The sequence below is a fragment of the Mesoplodon bidens genome (genome assembly GCF_964165515.1).
Source record: "Mesoplodon bidens genome assembly, chromosome: 4".
Taxonomy (NCBI): domain Eukaryota; kingdom Metazoa; phylum Chordata; class Mammalia; order Artiodactyla; family Ziphiidae; genus Mesoplodon; species Mesoplodon bidens.
The window spans coordinates 32,622,240-32,644,753 of NC_138160.1; the positions used below are offsets into that span (position 1 = coordinate 32,622,240).

At 38.9% G+C, this 22,514-nt stretch overlaps 1 protein-coding gene across 2 annotated transcripts in view; it reads right to left on the reverse strand.

Annotated features, from left to right (window-relative positions):
* Nucleotides 1–1,096: 1,096 nt before the first annotated feature.
* Nucleotides 1,097–22,514, reverse strand: part of LIFR (LIF receptor subunit alpha) — a 90,272-nt gene continuing 68,854 nt past the window's right edge. For both annotated transcript variants that reach the window (XM_081231055.1, XM_081231056.1), the window contains 8 exons: nucleotides 21,586–21,799; nucleotides 19,140–19,319; nucleotides 16,356–16,457; nucleotides 15,611–15,778; nucleotides 11,459–11,620; nucleotides 10,442–10,535; nucleotides 8,716–8,794; nucleotides 1,097–8,331 (listed from right to left, as the gene is read on the reverse strand). In XM_081231055.1, coding sequence (XP_081087181.1) covers nucleotides 7,705–8,331; nucleotides 8,716–8,794; nucleotides 10,442–10,535; nucleotides 11,459–11,620; nucleotides 15,611–15,778; nucleotides 16,356–16,457; nucleotides 19,140–19,319; nucleotides 21,586–21,799 — 1,626 coding nt within the window. In that variant the 3' untranslated portion in view covers nucleotides 1,097–7,704. The remainder of the gene's footprint in view (nucleotides 8,332–8,715; nucleotides 8,795–10,441; nucleotides 10,536–11,458; nucleotides 11,621–15,610; nucleotides 15,779–16,355; nucleotides 16,458–19,139; nucleotides 19,320–21,585; nucleotides 21,800–22,514) is intronic.

Here is a 22,514-nt window from a genome sequence, read left to right on the forward strand (position 1 = left end):
CACTTAACAGTTTCTATCAAAATCATCCTTAAAAGCTTTTCTTGTTTCTTTAATCTGAAAGTAATTACTCTGGGATAAAAATCATCTCAGGTTTAATCCCAAATCAGTTTAAGACATTCTCTTGTTACTTCAACTTCATTGGTTCTTGCAGACTGACTAAGTACTTTTAATTCAATTCTATTATTAGTCACTCTGGGGGAAGGGTAATGGATTAAATTTATAGGCCATTGAAAACCAGTTCTTACACAGGCCTTTTGTAATGAACTTGTTTGTACGCTAACGTTTTAGTGTGATGGTGAATACCATACATGAAAAAACATTACTCATACACCTCTATTTTGCTTTCCCCTAATAACTACATCATTCCTCTCCTTTTGATCCTTTCAAACTTCCTGGGGTTGATGGTGCTATACATTTTGGCTCAAGAACTCACCATCTGGGAAACTAGATATGCACTGAGGTCTCCGTAAAGGACAGACCACAGGTATGAGCTCTTAAATAGTAACATGTGTTTCACAGTTAATTTAAAATTGGTCTACAGTTTCTTCATAATACATCAGTTGTTACTTTGGGTGAGAGTAGGCTACGTAAGACTGAAGACTTAATTTCTCTCCTTATGAAATTCTATTTAAGATCACTTCATCCTTTAAAATTACTGAGGTTTAGCTGAATCAATGACTATATTTCCAAATTCAAAAACTTGATAATAAAATTTTGATATATTTCTAGAATTTTAAGAAATGTTTAGGTTATCCTCAGAGGAGAACAATTAAAAACCATACTTTAAGGGCCAGTATTTATTTAGTATGTGTTTTATAATGTTGGCTCCCCACTATCTGATTATTTTCTGGTAACCTGTCTGGTAAATAGAATATAGGTTTAAGAAAACTTATGGAAGGTTATATCAATGGCATAGTAATATATTAAAATATTAAAAATTTAGTCAGAGCCCTATGTGATTGCTTCATAACCACTATAATTCTTATGAGATAGAACCAAAAGTATTAACAACAACAAAGCAGGAGCCACTTCTCCTAAGTGCCTAAAACAGGAGGAAAAAAAAAAAAACCCAAAATAATGTCCAAATCTGTCAGTGTAAGTTGTAAGAAAATATATTTATTTTTCCATGACAATACTATGATAAAATTGTTAAATACATGCATGTTTTAAAAACAAACATAAGTAACATCTTTAGAGTTAACAGCCAAGCATACTAGTTTTACATTTAAGGTGTCTTAGTAATAGGTTACTTATATTCTATGTTCTTGCTATTAACCATGTCTCCCAAAAGATATGGAAACTAAATTCTGAAATTCTACAATGATATAAAATGTCCAAATTTTTCCTTCTAACAGCAACATAATCTCTAAATTTTCATAAGGTAGAAAATACTTCAGTTGTCTCTGTAAGCAGAGTTGTTTTATTCCATATTAAACTCGGACTTTTGTGAATCAGACTGAATATCACACAAATATACTGCAATCTATAGTTTGCTTCCTGCATATGTATATTTAAATGTTTCCTGATATGATTAAGCACGATTTTAGGTACAGAACATCACAACTGATCATTCAGATTAAAAAAAAAAACAAACGTCTGTAGTGGTAACATTTCAAGAAATGAAAAATGAAACAGTTCTGGATTTGCAGTTTCTCCCTATCTTTCAGCTACATTTGCACACACCTGACCAAACAAAAATTAGTAAACAGTTACTAGTATTTATAAAAAACTGAAAATATTTAACATATAACATCCCCTTTAAAAAAACACTCATTCTACAAACAACCTTATAAAAGACAAAAACTTATATCTGTTCACAGTATGTGTATTTTGTAAACAGTAATTCACTATAATGCAATTTTGAAAGTAAAAAATGGTAACTTCCTAGCATTATAAGGACCTCTGACTTGTGGCCAGCTAATGAAAGAGAAAGAAAGGTAACACACTCCTACTAGGAAAACTGAGTGTTCTAAAATGACTTTACCTTTGGACATACCTTAAGGTGGCACCATCTCAAATTTAGGATGTCTCTCTATCCAGGCCAAACTTTTTCAAGCAATTCTGAATTGAAATGTAAGAAAATGCCTTACTCCTTTTGGAGAAAATAATTGGATAAAACAAATCCCAATCCCAGGGTATCATGTAATACCTACCCTTCCACAACAGTGAATGGAATAGGGTTTCTTTTTGTGTGTTGTATTCATAACGTATTCACATTTTTCTGAAACATTATGTTGGAAGGAAAAAATTAAGTTGAAGGATATATCATAAATAATGGGAAAAAGTATTGAAAATCAAATTGGGGACAGAGTATTTGAAAAAAAATTATGAAAATCATTATTCAGTACTGTTTTCTACGATCAACTACAAACATACTAATGTTAAGGTGAAACCTAACAGTTAACTTGTCCATGTTTTTTTAATGAAAATTGCATTACCACCTAGAAATCTTCCGATCTTTTATAATATACCACCGGAATGCTGAGGAAAAATAGTAAGTTCAGAAATTGAAAGGTACCCATTTAAAATGGAGTAATTCTTAAGGGAAGTACTTTTTAAATGTATAAGGAAATTCAATACATTTAAGTGAGCCATTCAGTCAGGTATACGAAGTATTTTTGGCTTAAGTGCAGCATAAGGTCTATATTGTTAGTTTTTTTGTTTTGAAGTTCTGATTGGCTACTGCAAAGGCAATCTTAGAAGATATATGTAAATGTAATAAAAACCAATTCTTTATCAAATTAAACATTCATTTTTTTCCCCCATTCACATCTCTCAGTTTTTAGGGTATCAGTTATAGCAACCAAAAAGTAATATGTTATTACTGTTTTGTATTTGGTTAGTATTTAAGAGCTTTTGAATTTATTGTTTCTACGTTTCTTCAACTAGGCACTTGCACATAGGAAAAAAAATTCAGAGGGTTTCCCTCTTAAAAACATCACTTTTCATTTTCATAAAAATGTTGCACAGTTAGAATTTGTCTTGCACAGGTAAATTCTCTTGATAACATGGACATGTATAATCCAAAATATTAACATTCTTAATAGAGGAAGAAACAAATGTTACCCATGGTTAAAATTAATAGAATCCTGTCATAACTCAGTATCATAATTATAAGGGTTTGGATATATTCAAATCACATCCCCTGAAATTTTACCATATACAGTAAAGCCTGACATTTCAGTGAACAGAATGTTGTTCTTTAATCCATTATCAGCATTAAAAATATTCCTTTGTATTATAATTAGCATGAATATGATCATGTAATAGTTAAGACAAAAGTACTAACTGAAAAGGAATAAAAATCTCACCACCCTATTGAAATAAGAGGTTTAAGTATTAATAGCCCTGGTACATAATCCACGGAGGTATAAATAGATCAAATTCAAAACAAGCCATTAACAATGATATTCTAAGGTCATGTCTAAAAGCTGCATTTCCAGTAAGTTTAGTCACAACTTATTTTCTTTTGTGAAAGATCTTCTTCTGGATATAAAAAATAAAGATGGGCATGGTACCATGATACATTGTTTCAGCAGGAAATACCAGTTTAAAATAATGCTTTGAAGAAAGAGTTTATCAGGAGAATGAGTGCTTATCCTAGTCAGTTAAGCTTACACATCAATGTGTTGTTGATTTACTAGGAACACTTGGTTGGTACAAACATGTCTCACGTTGTGTACCCATCAAATAAAAAGATACTGTGAACACTTAAAATTAGGTTGGAATAAGATATCTAGTGATGCTTTTGCATGAGTCTTTCTCAAGTTTTCACTCAAACTGTGGAGTCACTTCTAGAGTAGATTTGAATCTTCAAGCCAATGGTCTCAGATGCACACAAGCTAGATCTTGACACACACCACCTTTCAGGAAAACTCTGCTGAATCTGCACATTCTGGGATGGAACTCAGTCAATAAAAAATGGACTGAACTTCCATTGATTAGCTAATGATCCTACATTTGACTTCTGAGATGCCCAACTTTATACTTTCAAAATAAGGATAAAAAGGCATTTTAGAAAAGATATACAAATTTTAGCATGGTTCAAAACAGAAAACAGTAAAAATTAAATAGAAAAAAAAAGTTTTATCTGGTTATGTGCCTGAGCAGTAGAAAACTTTGAGATAACATTTTCTGCATATTGACAGGTTAGGGAGTACTTTCATTTCAAGCTATCATAAAATTGATTCCAAATTCCTTTTGGAAGAAAATGTTCCCTAGTCTCCTTCACTAAACTACATCTAATTATTCAAATACAGAAAGGCCTGTAATGTTCTTTAAATATGGACGGTATGAAGACAATTAAGAAATTACAGGACTAATTTCCAACAAGAATACAAGTTGCAAGAAGGTTTAAGAATGTGACTTTTACCACAGTTTCCGAGAGGGCAAGAGGAGTAGACGTTCTAAGTGCAACCCTTCAGATCCATGAACCATGAAAGCAATGCTGGTATGGAAAATGAGGCTGAAACTTTTCCGTGAATGGCTGCCTCTGTGTCTAAGCTGCAGGAACAAAGCACCTCTATCACCTAAGCACATAAACACCCAATTCAACTATCCAGATACTCGGGCCATAATGTCAAATCCAGGCTTCTACAGGTTCAGCACACTGAAGACTTCAATCGTATACGGATGCTAATCCATGCAATACATACTTTACAAGGTCTGTCTAATGTCAAAAGCCTAGCTAAGTCTTCCAAGAATACTTTTATGTTAAATATTGTTTATTTAAGATGGCCACTCACAAGAGAAATGCAGTCAAAATGACCACCAGAATCTCCATTCCTCACAAGGGAAGCTTGATCTGAAACTGGCTGATAAGTTAACTGGCTTGTAGGAGATGTGAAAATGTATCCTTTACACAGCACTAATCAAGACATAATGGGATATACTTCTGCTTCAGACATTTAGAATTTTCTAACCAATGACTGGGCTCTAGTTGGAAACTTTAGCAGGAAAGAGGGGTTTCCCAATTATTCTCCCAGTCAGGAAGCGCTGGAGGGAACACATCTAGCCTCCCCTTCTAAGCAGCCTTTAGTTAGCCCTGCCCCAGAAAGAGGCGCTAATGTGACTGGACAGAGAAAGGCCCTATTAGACCACCTGTCACCCGTGTGCATGGTCCTGGCACCGAAAAGCAGTGCACGTTTACCAGGGTCTCCAGTGCCACAAGCAGCCAGAGATATGTGACAGAGGGTGTTTTCTCTCTCCCCAGCCCCCTCCCCTCGCCCTGTCCCCATGTGCCCAGGTGGGGCAGGGGTTGGGAAGTAATCCCTTCCCATCTGCAGAGCAGGTCTGGCTATCCTCAATTCACCGGGAAGAGATAAGGAAAACTGTTTTGACCTCAGACCTAAACCACACTCTTCTAAGCATATCACAGGTTCTAAGGAGCCTGCCCAGACTAACAGAGTGATACCCTGCTTCTCACTAACCCAGTGATCCGGCGTATGGATCTCCAGAGGCAGGGGAGAGGTGGGCTGCACTCTGAATCTTTTTCATGCAGAAAAAGCTGTGAAGTCTTGGATGGAGTGATAGGACTCAAGAGCCCCGGTGATATTCACCATTAGCCAAACAAATGAGTCATAATGTAGGTTACATAGGGCTCTGGATACAGATGGTCACCGTTGAAACGCATATGCATTAATGGCAGAGATCAAACAATCTCTTCTGGCCTTTTCCCGTTACCTCAGGTTAGTGGAGTTTAGATCAGTAAACTTCTACCTTGGCCAACACTTATCCTAAAGAGAGGAGGTACATGATTGGTGAGTTTTGATGGGGAAAAAGGCATGAGTTGGGGGCAAGAGGGGTGTGGTAACAACAAGCTTAAGCAGGGAGAGAAGGCAGGCCCAGGTCTGAGTGTCTGGGGTGAAAGCAAAGGGAAGGAGCCCAACAGGAGAAATGAGAAGACAGAGTGAAGTGTTTACAGGTGGCTCTGGTTTGATATAATTTTCATTGTTGAAAATTTCTGTGAGCTATTATGTAATTTTACTACACTATCTGTATACATAATTAATTGTATTTCACTCCACATGTTCATAAATCAAGAAGCTCAGGAATTTAACTGAATCCTAGCAATTAAAATCAGGATTCATAAACAGAGTACCTAAACAGACTTTCTCCCTTGTCACCCATATTGTGGCTTTTTTCCACAACATGGTTTTTACAACGATACATTATGGGCTAGAAAAAAAATAACTGATCCATTATGTGCAAACACATTACAGAACCTCAGATGATAAAAAAAAAAGGCATATCTTGACTTCTTTAGATCTTCCAAATTTTCAAGTACTTTGGCCTTAACTCAAAATACATAGACAACCTGAGGGCAGGGAAAATATACACTTTTTAGATTTTCAGTTTGCTTTTCCAAGAACCACATTCATTCTAGACATCACTTATGAAAACCAGAGGTGGGCAGAGGATGCTGTGAGGACACAACTCTGGACGACTCCCAGAGCAACTGCTGCACCTTTAATACGGGTATGCCCACGGATTCAAAGCCATCTTATGATATTCCACATAAAATAGCCCTTGAGTAACTGTCCCTATAAGAAGCATTATCTTTTTAGTTTTACATGTAAAAATCTGAGGACTGAATCAGATAGTCTGGACTGATGACCCTTTAAGAGGGAGGAACTGCTAAGATGCACAGTGAGGAGGAACACCTGCTAGAAGGTGTCTGAGATCGTCACTGCCTGGGCAACCGGGGCTCAAAGCGTGGTCTTCTCAGGAGGGACTGAGACCAATCCGAACTATACAGATGGCTAATGCCGCCAGATATTGCTTAGTAGTCGTCTCAAATAGTAAGTCACTGGAATTACATGCTTATGAGGAATATTGAATTTGCTCATATATTTATAAAGCTGACACTGTCACCAAAAAACAAAACAATGAATTTTTTTTTAAAACTTAAGATCCATAGTCCTAGAAATTTAGTTTTAAATATTAGGGCAACCTAATAAGGGAAGCTAGCATGAAAGCTAAAAAATAATGGAACGGTGTGAAAAATTTTTCAAAGCAAGAAAACAGGATTCTGATTTGAGCTGGTCAGTGTCATGCTTGTTTTCCAAGTTTGTACCCCTGAGAAAACTGTTTGATAACCATTATACAGTAGGCACAGAAATCAACATACTTTATCAAACAAAACACTAAATAGGTGTTGCTGTTGGTACATTAAAAATTATATTAGTTTTCTTAAATGCTGTGGATAGAGAATAATGTTAAAAGTTTTTAAATCTGTGCTTGTTTTTCATCTAGAATGGAGCAAATGTCAGGCAAATAAACATCATCTGCTACTCTGACATTTTTCTCCCTTGCCTGCAAATCTGCTTACAATTCCATAAGGTATATGCATGAGAAAACCTGATGAACAACAGAACAGAATACAGTTGCTGTGGGATTTGTTTTGCACGTATGGACCAGGCAGTATCCGTTATTGAAATGCTTCCTAAAGGTAAAGCAATGTGAGAATTCTTTGGCTCGAATCACAGATAGCTCCAAACTGTGAGTTGTGTGGACTGAATTTCGGAGTTACTGTGTTTTGGCTTTGAGACCACATCAGAAGCACATTAACGCTTTCAGTGTAACTTGCATGAGTGAAGTCCACCTGGCTTAGCAACACTTCACAGGATCCCTCCAAGGCGCCCAGTGCTGACCCGGCAACAGGAGCTCATTGAGATGGTAGACTGACGTGACAGGGAGACACTGTTAATCGTTTGGTTTGTTCTGAAAAAAGTTTGTGAAGGACCAGCCTCCTCCATTAGATTTAGGAGAATCTTCATCTTTAGGAGGAATCAGAAATTGTCGGGAGTTAATGGAGCATGGACTTCCAAAAGAGACAATTTCACTGTTGCTGTCTGTGGACCTAGGTGAGTCTGGAGATACTAAGTTCCAAGTATTTACATTTGCCTGAGGTCTGTATCCTGCAGTTTTGTCTAAATCATCATCTGCAGCCAGATCTTCTTCTACAGTAGAAGTAACGAGGAGGTGCATTTGTGGCTTATAGCCCGTCCCCCCTACAGGGTCATTTTCGGGTTCTTCCTCTGGTTTTGCCTGAGGCTGGTACATGGACTGAATGTCAATGTAAATGACTTGTGAGGCCCCTCCGGCTTCATCCGCTCCTGGGTTCACTATCTCTTCCTCAATGACTGGTGGACAATAGGATACAACCACATGGTTTTCCGGTTGCACATCAGCGCTATCTTCTGGACGCTCAGCTACTGGAGAAACTATTTCTGTATCTTCTATTTTAGGAACTGTTGATCGAGTTTCCAGAACCTCGACATTATTTGGGGTACAAGGATTCATTTCCAATGTTTTAAGAGTGTTGTTTCCCTAGAAATAAGTTTTAAAACAGGGATTAGGATGCCACGAAAAGCTGCTGCAATGCCTCTCCGACAAAAAGAAGCATTGTTTTATATTGTTTTTCACAGCTGCTTATAAAAATGTGTCTCTACTATTCTGTAGTGCATACTAGAGCAAAGCTACTTTCTTTTCCACATATCAGTATTTTCCTTGGTCTTAATCGTAGTGAAAAAAAGACCATGTACAAACAATTTAAAATTCATAATTTTAGAAGTTCAGCAGATGTTCAAGCACCGCTATTTTCTCAATACATATTTTACTCTGGATGACACTGACATGTTAAAAACTTTTCACAAAAAACTAAAAAAAGGAAGTCAGTACTTCAAAGGTAAACGTAAGAAAATAAAGGATTACCTCACAGACACTCTTTTGAAACTGTAAAGCTTTACAATTTTCTGGATTTGGAATATCAGGGTAGAAGGTTTCTTTAATCCTTTAAATAAAGATGATTAAGTACATTTAATAATGATCAGATTATCAATTAGACAATAAATAAGTTAATAACTTATCAGGCTTATTTTGACGTTTCATATGAATACTCTAATGAATATCTGAGATAAAAATGGAAGATCATTTTCAGCACGGTCAGTCACTAGAGCTTTGAATATAATGCACTGAGAGGTTCCTATCTGAAAAGCAGAAACAGCACTTCCATCCCTAGAGCTACAGTATCTTCTGTACCTTATGGAAATGGGAGGCAAAGAATTCAAGTGGTGATTGTGCTATCAGGTCAAAGGTCAAATACAGGCATCACTCGCGACCAAAATATGCAGACTGCAGACTGGATTCAGCGCAGTCAACTACTTGGGAACATGTTTGCATTATGTAGTTCTCTACTGCTCAAAACAGGCTCTGGATTATCAGAAAAAGGAAGGCTATTGATCTGGAGCAAAAACTAAACACAAACAAGAACGAAATTTGCTTAGTGCCCTATCACATGTATAGCCGTTAAAAACCTTTATTATTTGAAAGTCCTGCAGGAAAAAGAAGTGTTGTTAATATAAGTCCGAAATGCTCTAACTTCTAAACTATCTCCTAACTGTATCTTTTTTTTTTTGTATTGAAATCGTTTTTAAAATGTGATTTTGGGTAATGAGAAAATGGTTACCAAACAGGGTATTCTACAGTTCTAAACTGTTACTATTTTGATTTATAAGCCAGGATTGCTAGAGTACATTCTCTTCTTTATCATGAATGACGGCATTTTTAAGGCCAGTGAGGACAGTCTATGCATGGACATAGCCAGGTGCCACAAGCCCAGCCCAGGGCAGCTCCCGCCGGCTGGCCACGAGACGCTCTCTCCCGAGCCCCACGCTTACCCTACCTCACCTCACTCAGCTCACACCACTCCCTCGGCTGCTGCACCCAGACACACACTTCTCACTTCCTTCAGAAGATCAAGCTCTTTCCAGTTTCTGGGCCCTCACAGAATCCATTCTCTCTGCCTGGCGCATTCTCTCCCTCTCCTTCCCCTTTGGGACCCTGCTGCAGTGGAACGTCCACAGGGAAGCCTGACCACCTCCTGTGACGTGATTCCACGCTATTCTCCTCTTGCCACCCGTGCCCTTCCTAGCACCCGCTCACAGTCTGTACCCATATATTTATTAAATGCTTACGGGTTTCACGTCCATCCTCCCCACTATCCTATAATTCTAATGGCCATTCCTATTTAGTTTGCCACTATGTCCCCCTCCACATGGGAGGGGTCATTCTTATTTGTTGAATAAATGACCAGATTTTCTAAATAGGTCACCAGGACAAGTGATACCTCAATCATTAAACTACATGTAATCTTGCATATAGCTATTCACCTATTTATGCCTATAAATATTTTTTTAGTCCAACTGCTATTACTTTAATTAGTAAATATAGTAGGGAAAATTTTACACTTTTACTTTGTTAATTTTAAAACCTTTAAATAATGTGCCATGTTCTTGCCTAATATTAATTCCAATATTAATTCTGACCAATACAAATATTTTTTACTACCTTGTTTCCACCAAAAAGTTGTACTTATTTTTTAACACATAAAGTAAATAATCATGCCCTTAAGAACAAAACAGCAAGAGTAAATCATTACCATTCTCGTTTCCGATAGCAAAGGATACTCGTTACCACTCCGACAATGACAGCCACTGCCACGGGGATGAGAATGGCAATAATCAACGCCACAGCTGAAAAGAGAATATTGCAGATATAAAATCAACATTTTTAGTATGAACTAGAGAATAAATTTGCATTATAAGATATTTAAGTCAGTAGATTATTTGAAGAAAAAATCCAAACTGCTCCAGGGAAACTGAAAAACTATTAAAATATAACCTTAAAAAGTATTGTAATAATTTTTATACTAACACTTAAATTCTTCAGAGCAGTGTTTCTCTACCTTGGCACTACTGACATTTTAGGGCAGATACTTCTTTCTTGTGTGCTTTGCAGGGAGGAGGCTGTCACATGCATTGTAGGAAGTTTATTAACAGCATCCTTGGGCTTCTAATGACCAGATACCAGTAGCACCAACCAAAAATGTCACCAGACACTGCCAACTGTCCCCTAGGAGGCAAAATCACCCCCGGCTGAGAACCATCTCCACATGGTCCTTTATTTAATGGCATATATGAACTCCAGCCCAGGGCTAGAGAATAAGCCCGTGATCAAATGAAGGTTGTTTGCTGTTGACAAGCTAGTCAAGTCCATCACTCTTCTCTACTTTCCATCTCAAATTTATGAGTGCTGTGCTTTATGCTTTTTCTTAAGGCTATTTCTTACACTCTTCCCTGGATATGTCAAAAATCACAGAATATTTCGGGTAAAAACATTTTAAACCAGTTGACCGTTATATAAGTTCAACATGAATTTAGAACTCTAGACTTCAGAGGTACCCTTAATTCATTAATTTCTTAAGTACGCATTAGGCAATAACTGGTAAGAATAAATATGAAGTCATCTCATGGCCTTTCATTACTGCCCTCCACCCACTATAAAAGTGTAACAAAATGTGAAATTTTAAAAAGGGGCGTTCCTATATAAACAAAAATCACTAGAAACACAACGCACGTAAGTTCGGAAAGCAACTCGATGACAACATTTAACTCACAATTTTCCTTTGTCACCACAAACATGCTCTTCTCTGGCCCCATTCCTCCATTTGTATAGGCTCGCAAGACCAGATGGTAACTTGTTTTACCTTGAAGATCAGCAATTCTCAGTGTCTTCTGGGATATGTCGGTAATATTCTTAACCTTTATGTCAGAACGACCTATTTTTAAAGTGAAGAAGAGTATTACTGATCTCTATACCATTTTCATCACATGGTTACTCAAACCTGTCACATTCACATCCTTTTTAAATGAGTCTGAATGCTGGTCGCCCAGCCAGAGCCATGTTCAAGTACTACCTCGGCCAGGTAGTAGCTATATTATCTGTACCTATTATTTAAACGCCTCTGAACCTGAGTTTCTCTAACTATGAAATAGAATATCATGACTTAGCTCTCAGGGCTCTGTGAAGTTTTTGTGCACATTCTCTAGAATAATACCTGGCCTATAGCAGGCAATCAATAAAAGTCTCTTCTTTTTCTTTTACTAAGAGCATGAAAACCCACCACAACCAAAACCCACGGGGGCAGCGACACTGTCACTCCGGCTGATTGTGCCTGTGAGTCAAGTGAGAAACTCAAGGAAGCAAGATCATAAGTCAACAGAGATCGCTCCAAACCACGCAGGAAACGAGGCAGTGCATCTGAGTTCTCAAATGAGAGATTAGAGAGGACGCCCTTGAACCATTTTGAAAGGAAATGTGGAGAATTGTTTACATTATTAAATTATTTTTTAAATTTTAACCAAAAGAATGCAGTTTAATAGCTTAAAACTAAATCGTATTATATGGCTAAAAACAAAAAGTAGCAGTTCCCTGCCAGCATCTTTCCCCACCAGGAACAATCACTTCAAAATCAAGTTACCGGTCTCTTTGGGTACTGACTTCCATATCTTGAAATAAACTTAAGTTGGCAGTGCTTGATTTTTAAATATTAGACATTAGTTCTAACACACAACCACTACCCCTTCTCCCCTCGAGCCCACATCATTCATAGAGAAACATCAAAAAATTTGGTAACTTCAGTGTTCACATTGTAATGATCATATAAATACAAATGACTACTAAGACAAACTGCTTGATATGATCATATTTCCTTTCTTATTTTTCTGTTGTTATAACTGCTTTTCTTCCTTATTTGCTTAATGTACCAATTACTGATTCGTCCAACACCCTCCAATGAATATTCCATACAAGTTTCCATGTGGTCCAAAACAACAGCATCCCAGGGCCGCTGCTTCCCCCAGCTGCTGCCCACTCCCCCCAGGCTGCTTCCTGGGGCGTCTGCTCTGGACTGCAAGTCTTCTAGGTGCTCTCATCCTAGAACTCCCTGCCCCACTATTTCCTCGTATTGACACACGCTCTTCTAGGAGCTTCTGGAGAAGGGATACATGGGGGAAGTAATAATGTGCAGCCTTCCATGTCTACAAATGTCTTCATTCTACACTCATAGATAGTAGTACAGATACTACTGTATCTGTAGATAGATTGGCTGAGTACAGAATTTTAGGTTGAAAATAATTCTCACTCAGTATTTTGAAGATGTAGCTGTGATATCTTCTAATATCTGGTACACTGTTGAGAGGCCTGCTACCATTCTTATTCTTGATCCTTGCACAAGAGATGCTTTTCTGTTTCTAGGATTTTTTCTTTATATATCAGGTGCTCTGAAAATTCAGGGTGACATACTTCAGCATAGATCTTTTTCTCTATTTATTTTACTGTGTGTTTAATGGCACCTTTCACTGTATATACTGAGGTCTTCCAGTTTTGGGAAATGTTTTTCTTGTGCTATTACTTTGATAATTTCCTTCTCTCCATTCCACTCTTCTCTCTTAACAGAACTCTTATAAAGGAGGACAGTGCAGGTCTTTGACTCAAACTCCAACTTTCTAATATTTAACCTCCAAGCCTTCTCCTTTGCCTTTGTCTCGTTTTCAGAAGAATTTCCCCATTTTTCATTTAATTTCTCCACTTGTATTTAATTCCTTAAAAATTTCATTGATCACATTTTTAATTCTGAGGAATTCTTAACTGTCTTCTGTTTGTTCCTTTTTATAACATCATGTCTTTTCAATAAATACAGTATACGTCAACTATCCAAGCATAGTTTTGTTTTAAATTTCTGTTTTCCCACATTGCGTCCATTTCCTCTGGTTTCTCCTGGTGTCTGTCTTTCAGGTTAGAAGCTTTCTCAATCATCTGGTTATCCCTGGCTGCTCGTCATGTTCGAGAGTGAGCCACTAAAAGGCTCACTGGAAGCCTGGTGTACACAGGTGGGGTTTACTGGGGGGTGGGCTTCACTTATATCATGGATGAGGAATGACCAGGTGGGTTCCTGGCTTTTCACTGGGATAATCTCCCAAATATCAGCATCTTTTATGTCTTTCCTCAGGAACCACTTACTCTAATCCTCTCATGTCCTGCCCAGAAAACAGGCCTAGCTGAAGATGTCCTATTAAGCAGGTGGGAAGGAGGAAGAGGGAGAGTCCCACGGTTTGCTACAGTGTCCCTTGTCTGGAAGCTCTCTGGTCCAGGATAAACCTCTTGTTCTCATGCAGGAGAGACAGCACTCACGTGAGCTACATGAAGCTGGTGTAGGACTTGGGGGTTCTACCTGCTCCTTACAGACTTACAATCAACTCCCGCTGTCCAGCCCAGATTCATCCTAACCCTTGGCCTCCACTTCTGGTGCTGCAGGATGAACCAAGTTACTTCTCACTGATGCCCAACTGTCCACCTAGACTGCCCCGCCCTCCACTCCTCTAGGTCACTCGGCCCACTTCCACACCCAGTGTTTCCAAATCCTCTTTTGTGCCTCTCCAGTTCTCTGTGTCTTTGTGGCTTTATGCATTGTTGTTGTTTTTTTCTCTACTTTGCTCTAACTTTAGTGACCAATCCGCCCTAACTAGAAGTCTACATGTTAGAATTTTAACTGGTTCAAGTGTAAACTTTCTGAGCACCTGAGGGAAATTACACTGGAGTCTGGATGTTTGCAGAATCTGATATTTAGGGTTTCCCTCAACTTTGAAGGTTCAGGAAATGCAGAACTTAGTGGTCTGTGGGAGGCTCATGTTTACGCAGCTGCTCTCGGGACGTGACTAAGCTAATGCCCAGTTGGTCAGCATCTCCCCATGGCGTTGTTGTTCTCTACTTCTCAGGCATAAAATATTATAATTAAAATGGTTTCTTTCCAAGGAAAGGTCATTAAGGAAAATAAAAGCTCTCAAATTGAAGAGATGATACGTTTGTGTTGTTCAGCCATGAATAAAAAGCATCTGGCTTCCAACAGAAATGTAATTTAGGGTTTAAAGCCCAAAGTCTGCACAAACATTTCTGTATTTGTAAATTTGAGGATTCTCAAAGGTCTGTGGACATACACTTACCACTTGTCAAGGACTAACTGTACTTTTTAAGATTTAATAGATACACACATCCCCAATCAAGTCAATTAAGTTTCCTAGCTCATTAAGGTTGTGGCTAACTGTGTGGATGGCTCTTTGTCAGCTAAAAGGAGACTCTGAAGCCATTCTTTAGGTTCCTGAGTTTTCTCTTCCATTAGTGTAAGTACAGGAAGACCTATTTTTTTTTTTTTTTTTTTTTTTGCGGTACGCGGGCCTCTCACTGTCGTGGCCTCTCCCGTTGCGGAGCACGGGCTCCGGATGCGCAGGCTCAGTGGTCATGGCTCACGGGCCCAGCCGGTCCGTGGCATGTGGGATCTTCCCGGACCAGGGCATGAACCCGTATCCCCTGCATCAGCAGGCGGACTCTCAACCACTGTGCCACCAGGGAAGCCCAGACCTTTTTTTTTTTTTTTTAAAAATAACCTTCATAAAATGCTATGTTATGGATCATGCAAGATTAGAAAGAGATACTCTCTGTCCTGTAGGGCTCATGATCAAAGGCCTCAGAATAAATGATTTAAATGATTTCTGAAAGACTACATGCCATTGATCACATAATAAAATCTTAAAAATCTCATATTCATCAAATGACTGCATTTTCACTTCCTTATTTTTCAGAGCGTTCTGGAAATCTGTATAAACTACTCAGTAGCTTCTTTACTTCTTTTTTTTCTTTCCTCCTCTTTTTTTTTTTGTAGTTAATAAAGAACTTCTAAGAAACAGTATACTTATTCTAGTAATTTACTTACCCGATTCCAAAACCCTCATCTTAGATGTGTCTCTCTCTCCTTTTTCAAAGTAAAATAAATACCCTCTTAAAAAGCCTCTAAGCTCTTCCACAGGAATTTCTTCCCATTTCACTAATATCGAATCTGCAGACGTATCCTCAACAGTAAAATTTGGTGCAACAGTTGGAGCTGTAAAAGGAAAAAAGTCAATAGCTAAAGGAGGGTTTACTAATACAGAGCAAGACATTAAGGTTTAATGAGATTTCTAGCCTCAAAAATAGCTAAACTTGTAATTAGAACTTTATTTAATCATAAACTTTCACAGATATTATCACAAGCACTTTTGCTGTGAAGATACAAAGGCAGAACTTACAACTTTCAGACATAAAACATATCTAGGGAGGTAACCTATGCAAAATTTTTAAATGGCTACTAGAATAGGCTTTACTAATATTTCCCCTCTTTACTGATAGTCTTGAATAAGTTAATAGTCTTAAAACTTTGTATAAGTGTAAATTAGTATTTTTGACATCCAAATTAAGATTTAATTTTCTTAATGACAACAGTAAAATTATGAAACATAAACATTAAACAAATGAAAAGTAATTATAAATAATTTTACAGTTATCATACAAATTATTTTTCTTCCTTGAACTAATAAACATCTCAATTCAATCTATTTTTAGAATTCAATCTTAAAACTGATGTTGTTTTATAGTTTCTCATATTACCTTGAACTCTAAGAAAACTTACCCATTTAACTTACCCAATTCTTCTACATATCCAATTATAGAACGTAGTAATTGATATCCTTGATTTCTGCACCCATACACGAAAAAATTGTATCTTACACCTGGTCGAAACTGATCTATAAGATGAACACAACCAGTAAACGTTCCTAAGTACATATTACTAAAAATATCTATTTTAGAAATATAAAATTTATAATAACTCACTTTGAAATTTCTAAAACTAATTTTAAAAAGGTTACAGAAAATCCACATTTTCAAAATTGGTAAATATTCAGAGTGAAAACTGACTCAGCAAAAATTAAACTCACTTCTGTTGTAATGAAAAGGTTAGTATTATAACGACATTACCTTGAAGGGAAAAAGTGGTAATCAAGGCTTTCATTTTGTTCCTTCAAATTAAGCAATGACAACTTCTTCCCAGATTTGGTCTAAGGTCAGTTTTCTAACCAATCCCAGGCCCATGTCATGCCTCGGAAAAAGCCCTTCACTAACTAGTGTTATTTGTGGGTTGGAAAGAACCCACTGCTCTTCCCTTGTTCCAAGAAGCAGATACTAAAATGTCCACTCTACTTGGACACTTCAGTGTTAAAGGAAATGGGCCATAGAGTCTATTCCTCTTTACAGCATCAGCATTTAGTGCCCTTGAGTTAACTCCACAAGACATACAAGAGAAGCACCATAACTTCGATCCAAGTTAATCACTTTTAAATGCCTCCTCGATACAATGCAACGTGTAAGTGTTAGGACCACAGAGGTGGATATGTAACAAGGCCCCTGACCTGGAGCAGTTGGCAGAGAGGTGGCAGGACAGATGAGGAGGGGTAAGCATAAGACCCTGTGTTAGACTAGAGGGGTCTATCACAGAGCCTGTGGCCCCTTCAGTGAGGGACCAAGTGAGCCTAAGAAGATCAGAAAAAGCCACCAGGAAGTGAGCCTTGAAGGGTACTTAGTAGCTCACCTGCAGTGATCAAGGAAAAAGACACTGCCTGGGGGAAAAATGGCAGCCTATGGGATTGCATTTAATTTGTGGAATACAATTATTCTAGTGTGGTTAAAGCACTTGCTCTCGGAATCAGAACACCAGTGGTCTTCAGGCTCAAAAGTGAGATGGTTACCTCTAAAATCACTCTGCAACTTTTTCTGGGGGGGACAAGTATACTTGAGGTTCTGATTTTACACCACATGTATGTTAGTAAATCTGTACCTAGCTTTATATTATGGTTATGCATACCAGTATTCTATAAGGTTCTTCCGCCTGAAAAAGAAAAAGCCTGAGGGGTTAGAGCATCAGGAATGTGTTTTGAGATCATAAAAGAGAGAGGATAGTTGAAAGAGTGGGTGACTGAATAAGAAAGGAACAGGAAACGTGCAGGGTTTGGCCACACCCTGCATAGCAGCAACAAATAAGAGACAAAATCCCCAGCCACTTAAAGCTCTGAATTGCTTTAAAGTTAAATCCTGGTGTGATCACATACTAGTTTCGTGACCTTGGGCAAGTTACCCAACTTCTCGGAGCCTTTGTCTTCTGAGCCACTACAGGGCCTTTGTTCACCTGCCTCAGCATCAAAAGTGCTCCTTTTCATCCTACAGGTCTCAGCTTAAACGCACATCCCAGATATTCCATCTAAAGAGACGCCTCTTCACATCACTCCACCCGGCCCCAGTCCATTCTCATTATTCTCAAAGCCCAGGTGAGAAAGGAGGGAAGAGGGCTCAGAATTTATACAGAGTACACTACAACTGTGTAAGGCTCAGGCAGCTACACATGTTGCTGGTTAGTGACGTCAGTTGTAAAAAGGATAAAGGCGACCATCAAGTCATTGGCTAGTTATTCACGTGAAGGAGTTTGGCTCTATTCCAAGTAGAACTGGAAAATAATCTGAAGCCACACGTAGGAATCCAATGACTGGGACTCATCCTCACCATCTGACAGTGAGCAAAGTAGACGAGCGGAACGTGTTCTCTGGAGGGACGGGATCAGCAGCCGCTTGCTCGCCTGAACTTCACTAACATGAGGGAGAACCGAGAGCGGGAATGACGTCAAGAAGCTTCACTACCAACTGGTTCCAGAATTTCCACAGGTAAAGGCACAATCCACTCTCACCAGTTACTCAGAAGGAACAGTGATGGTGGAGAGAGGGCCAGAATTCCAAAGGTCAAGGCTGGTTCAGCCCGTAGGTTACCACATACCCCTCCTGGTTGCGTCATCTCAAGGGCAGCCCACCGTGCGGGGCTCGCGGCTCCTGAGCAGTCAGGCACTGGGAGCTGCCCCTTCCCTGCCACGCCCGTGCCCCCCCCCCCGCACACCCTACATCAGGGTACATGGGAACGGCTGCAAGTCCTTTGTGCTCAGTAACCTGGGCCCTGGGCAAACAAGGGCAAAAGGATGGTGAGTGACGTCATTACAATTATAAATAATGCTGTGTTGAACACTCAGGTGTAAATCTGTGCTGCCCTCGGATTATTTCTTAGAATAAACTCCTAGACCAGTAATGACTAGATCAAAGCCTATGAGTCGTTTCGCACACATACTGCCACAAACTGCCTTCCAGAAAAGTTAAACCAATCCACACCCAGCCCAGTGGTGAGGGGAACAGTCACTGCATTGCAACCAGTCACTCCGTATGTTGCTCTTTTTAAAAATATTTTTTTTGGTGGGGAGCATGCTGTAGTGTATACGGAAGTAGAAACATAATGGTGAACACATGAAACTTACATAATGTTATAAACCAACATTACCCCAATAAAAAGTAAATTTAAAAATTATCTTTAAAGAACTTTAATTGCGAGACACTCACCAGATTCTATTACAGTTTCAGTGCTGTTTGAAGGGACTTTTTTCCAGTCCATGAGGCAGGGTTCAGACCGAGATGAGTTACACCATTTAATTACATAGTCACAAGTCACGTTGGGGTCATAATTCCAAGTGAGCAGAATCCCATTTCCCATTCCAACAGCCTGCTCTATTTTGAGATCATCTTCAAGAAAGAAGGATATTTTACCAGTGTTAAAAATAATGTTTTAAGGTAAATCTCATGAAAATGGGCAAGAGTTATAAAAATCACTTCACCGTGCAGACATTGCAAAATAGTGCTAAACTAGATAAACCTTTAGCAAAGTTAGAAGTGCTGCTCTGTTGTTTTCGTTTTAACGATGGCAATTACCTGTGCATATATATTAACTCAGCAGCTGGAAAAAAAAAAAAAAACAATGAAAAAGCACCTAGGATCAGGCAGTGACATAACTGAGCCGGGACCCGAGGATCAAGAGCCATGAAGGATGGGGCAGGGGGAATACAGGCACTAGAGGGTGGCATGGCAGCTCGGGGGCGGGGGGAGAGGCAGGCGGGAGGCTGGTGAAGAACATGCGTGGGTGTCAGAATCCCCCGTCTCCTCGTCCACTGTGGGTGTGAGCTCCACGAGGGCAGACGGGGGCTTGTGCCTGCAACTCCAGTCCTGAGCACAGGCCATGCAAAGCAGGAGCACGATGACATGCAGTGAATGAGTGGGTGGGCCAGCCCCTCTCTTCCTTTCAAGGGAGACTGCTACCCCCATGGGTGGGCTGAAGGCATTGTGGAGACAGGACAGTGATGAAATGCTGTGGGGTGGGGTGGGATGGGATGGTCGGTGTGGGAAGAGAGGGGAAAGCATCCGCGAGCACGGATGGGTGAGGTGCAGAGGCTGGCAGAAGGGGGCCGTGCTGAGGTTTGGCTTCCTCATCCTGCCAGATCTCAGCCTAGGCAATAAGGGAGGCCCAAGGCTGGGGGTGAGGAATTAGCATGGGTTAGGGCAGCGTGGCCAAAGGGAGAGGGAAATTTTCCAAGAAATAGGGGAAAGAAGTAATTTCTCTAACTGATGTATATTTAAGGGTTCAGTAAAAAGCCATGGAAAGGTTTTTTGAACAAAATTTGCATTCATAAGCAACTACTACTGGACACAAGACAACAACTTGGCTGGGAATACAGAAGACTTTGGATATGACAGCTTCTTGACTCAATGTGACTAAAAATCCACAAGGTAACCTGCGCTGAGGCCGCAAGGCCTCTGACTCGGGAAATCCTCAAGGAACAATGATTTGTTCTGAGCTGTAGTAACTGTCTGAAAGCTGATAGCCAGACCGTTGTTAGTTCTGTAAATTACTGTGTCCTGATGGACACACAGAAAAGGTAGGAACATAGTTCTTGAATTAAAAGATAACATAGCGAGAGCCATTAAATACCTAATTTAAATCAGCAGGTTATCTTGCTATGGGCGTTCACATCTCTCTCCCTTTTCTTTCTTTTGACTCCATACCACTACCTGCAGACCTCTCTTCTCCGGTATGCACTGATACCTGGGCTCTGGACGATATTGTGTGTCTCAGAATGTACGGTGTGTCCCCAATTCCTTCCTTCTGATGTGCCCACAACTGACTGAAATGAAGAACCAGTTACATAACAAGCAGTAAGACACTACCTCAAGCAAGAACTGGGAAGATACTTAGGACCCAAACTGGACCAATTTTTCTGCCTCTCCGAGTGGGTAGTCATAGAAAGGTGCTCCCATATTAGGGTGGGATAGCAAGGGGGACCAGGGAATGACTCAGAAGAGGAGTTAACTAGGAGAAGAGGCAGGAGTGGCCACTGAAAACTTGTGACTCAAAAAGCTGTCAAGGCAGCTAAGGAGGAATGGACTAGTCACTGGTAATCCATCAAATTTACAGGGGGGGCACTAAGGAATTTTAAGATTACACTGCAGTTGTTTTCTTAAAGCTTACACTGAAGATCTAATTTAGACTTTAAGAAGAATTTCTGATCAATAAAGGATTCCTATTAATAAAGAATGCCTTATCAACAGAGCTGCCATTTAAAATGAGTAGTTGTTCCTGCCTGACAGTTTGAAAATAGCCCAGCTGACGTAAGTATCAACTGTCATGGTCTTGGGGAGCTATGTGAAAAGGGTATCTGACTAAACTGTTAAGACATTTCTAAGAGTAACATCCACTACCATAGCTCTACAACATTACGTGTTCAAGTCGCTGGGTTTAGTCATGTTTTATCCATCCGTGTAGATGCTTCAAGTCCATACTAATGACTGCTGCCTCTCCACATCAATACGTGACATTAATCTGCCTGTTCCTCCTTACATAGCAGCAGCAGCAGGGTATATGAGAAGAAAGCTGACATTCAGGAGAGCAAGTAACACCTTCCAAATGTTGCACCTTCATTTCTTGTTCTTATATACTACTTTTATCTTAAGTACTCACCATTTGGAATTTCCATACTAGCTATTTTAGAAGGTGGTGACGAGCCCACAGAATTTTTTGCCACCACACTGATGATGTAGTCACTTTTATCAAGTTGTATTTCTGCCTTATGTTGAGGATCAGGAATTTCAGAAAGGGACTGTGTTTCCTCGTCTGACGAACATGATACATTATAGGAAAGTATTTTTCCATTAGCTTCATTAATGGGTAAAGGCTACAAAAACAGAAAAATAAATTCTGTTATAAAAACGTGCGAGGAGTGATTACGTGACAAGGCCAAGGCCATCGAGTCTAAACTGGACACTCTGCTAATCCTAACAAAGTAACGTTAGAAAAGATGAAGTCGTTGACAGTGCACAACGCAGATTTAAAATCCACTGAGATAAATCAGGAAAGTGATTCTGAAGAAACACTACACCTGCTATAAGCAGCAAGAGCATACAGAAATATAAAAATTAAGTAACAAAATATTTAGCCTCATATTTTTCAGAAGTAAACCAAAAGGAGTGATGAGCAACATTCTTCTACTTAAAAAATAAAATATTAAAAAGGATGGCATCATTTTTTTTAAACAGTTATTGCTTTCTCATTTTAAAGGAGTACTTGCTCATTATAGAAAACGTGGAAAATACTAAAAAGTTGGAAGAAAGCAAGAAAAATCTCCCATATTCCCATCTCTTAAATACTCTTACCTTGTGATATTTCCTTCAAGTTCTTTTCCTAGATGGAGATTTTTATTAAAATTGTTTCAATCATACTATACAATTTACATTTTTTCACTCTTGTATAATAAAAACCTGTCCATAATACAGTTATATACATTTTAATAGCTTTATATTTCATGTAGCATTTTTATCACTTTACTTGAATATTCCTTAAATAAGTGAAATTTAAGTTGTTCCCAATTTTTCGCAATACTAAAATGAATC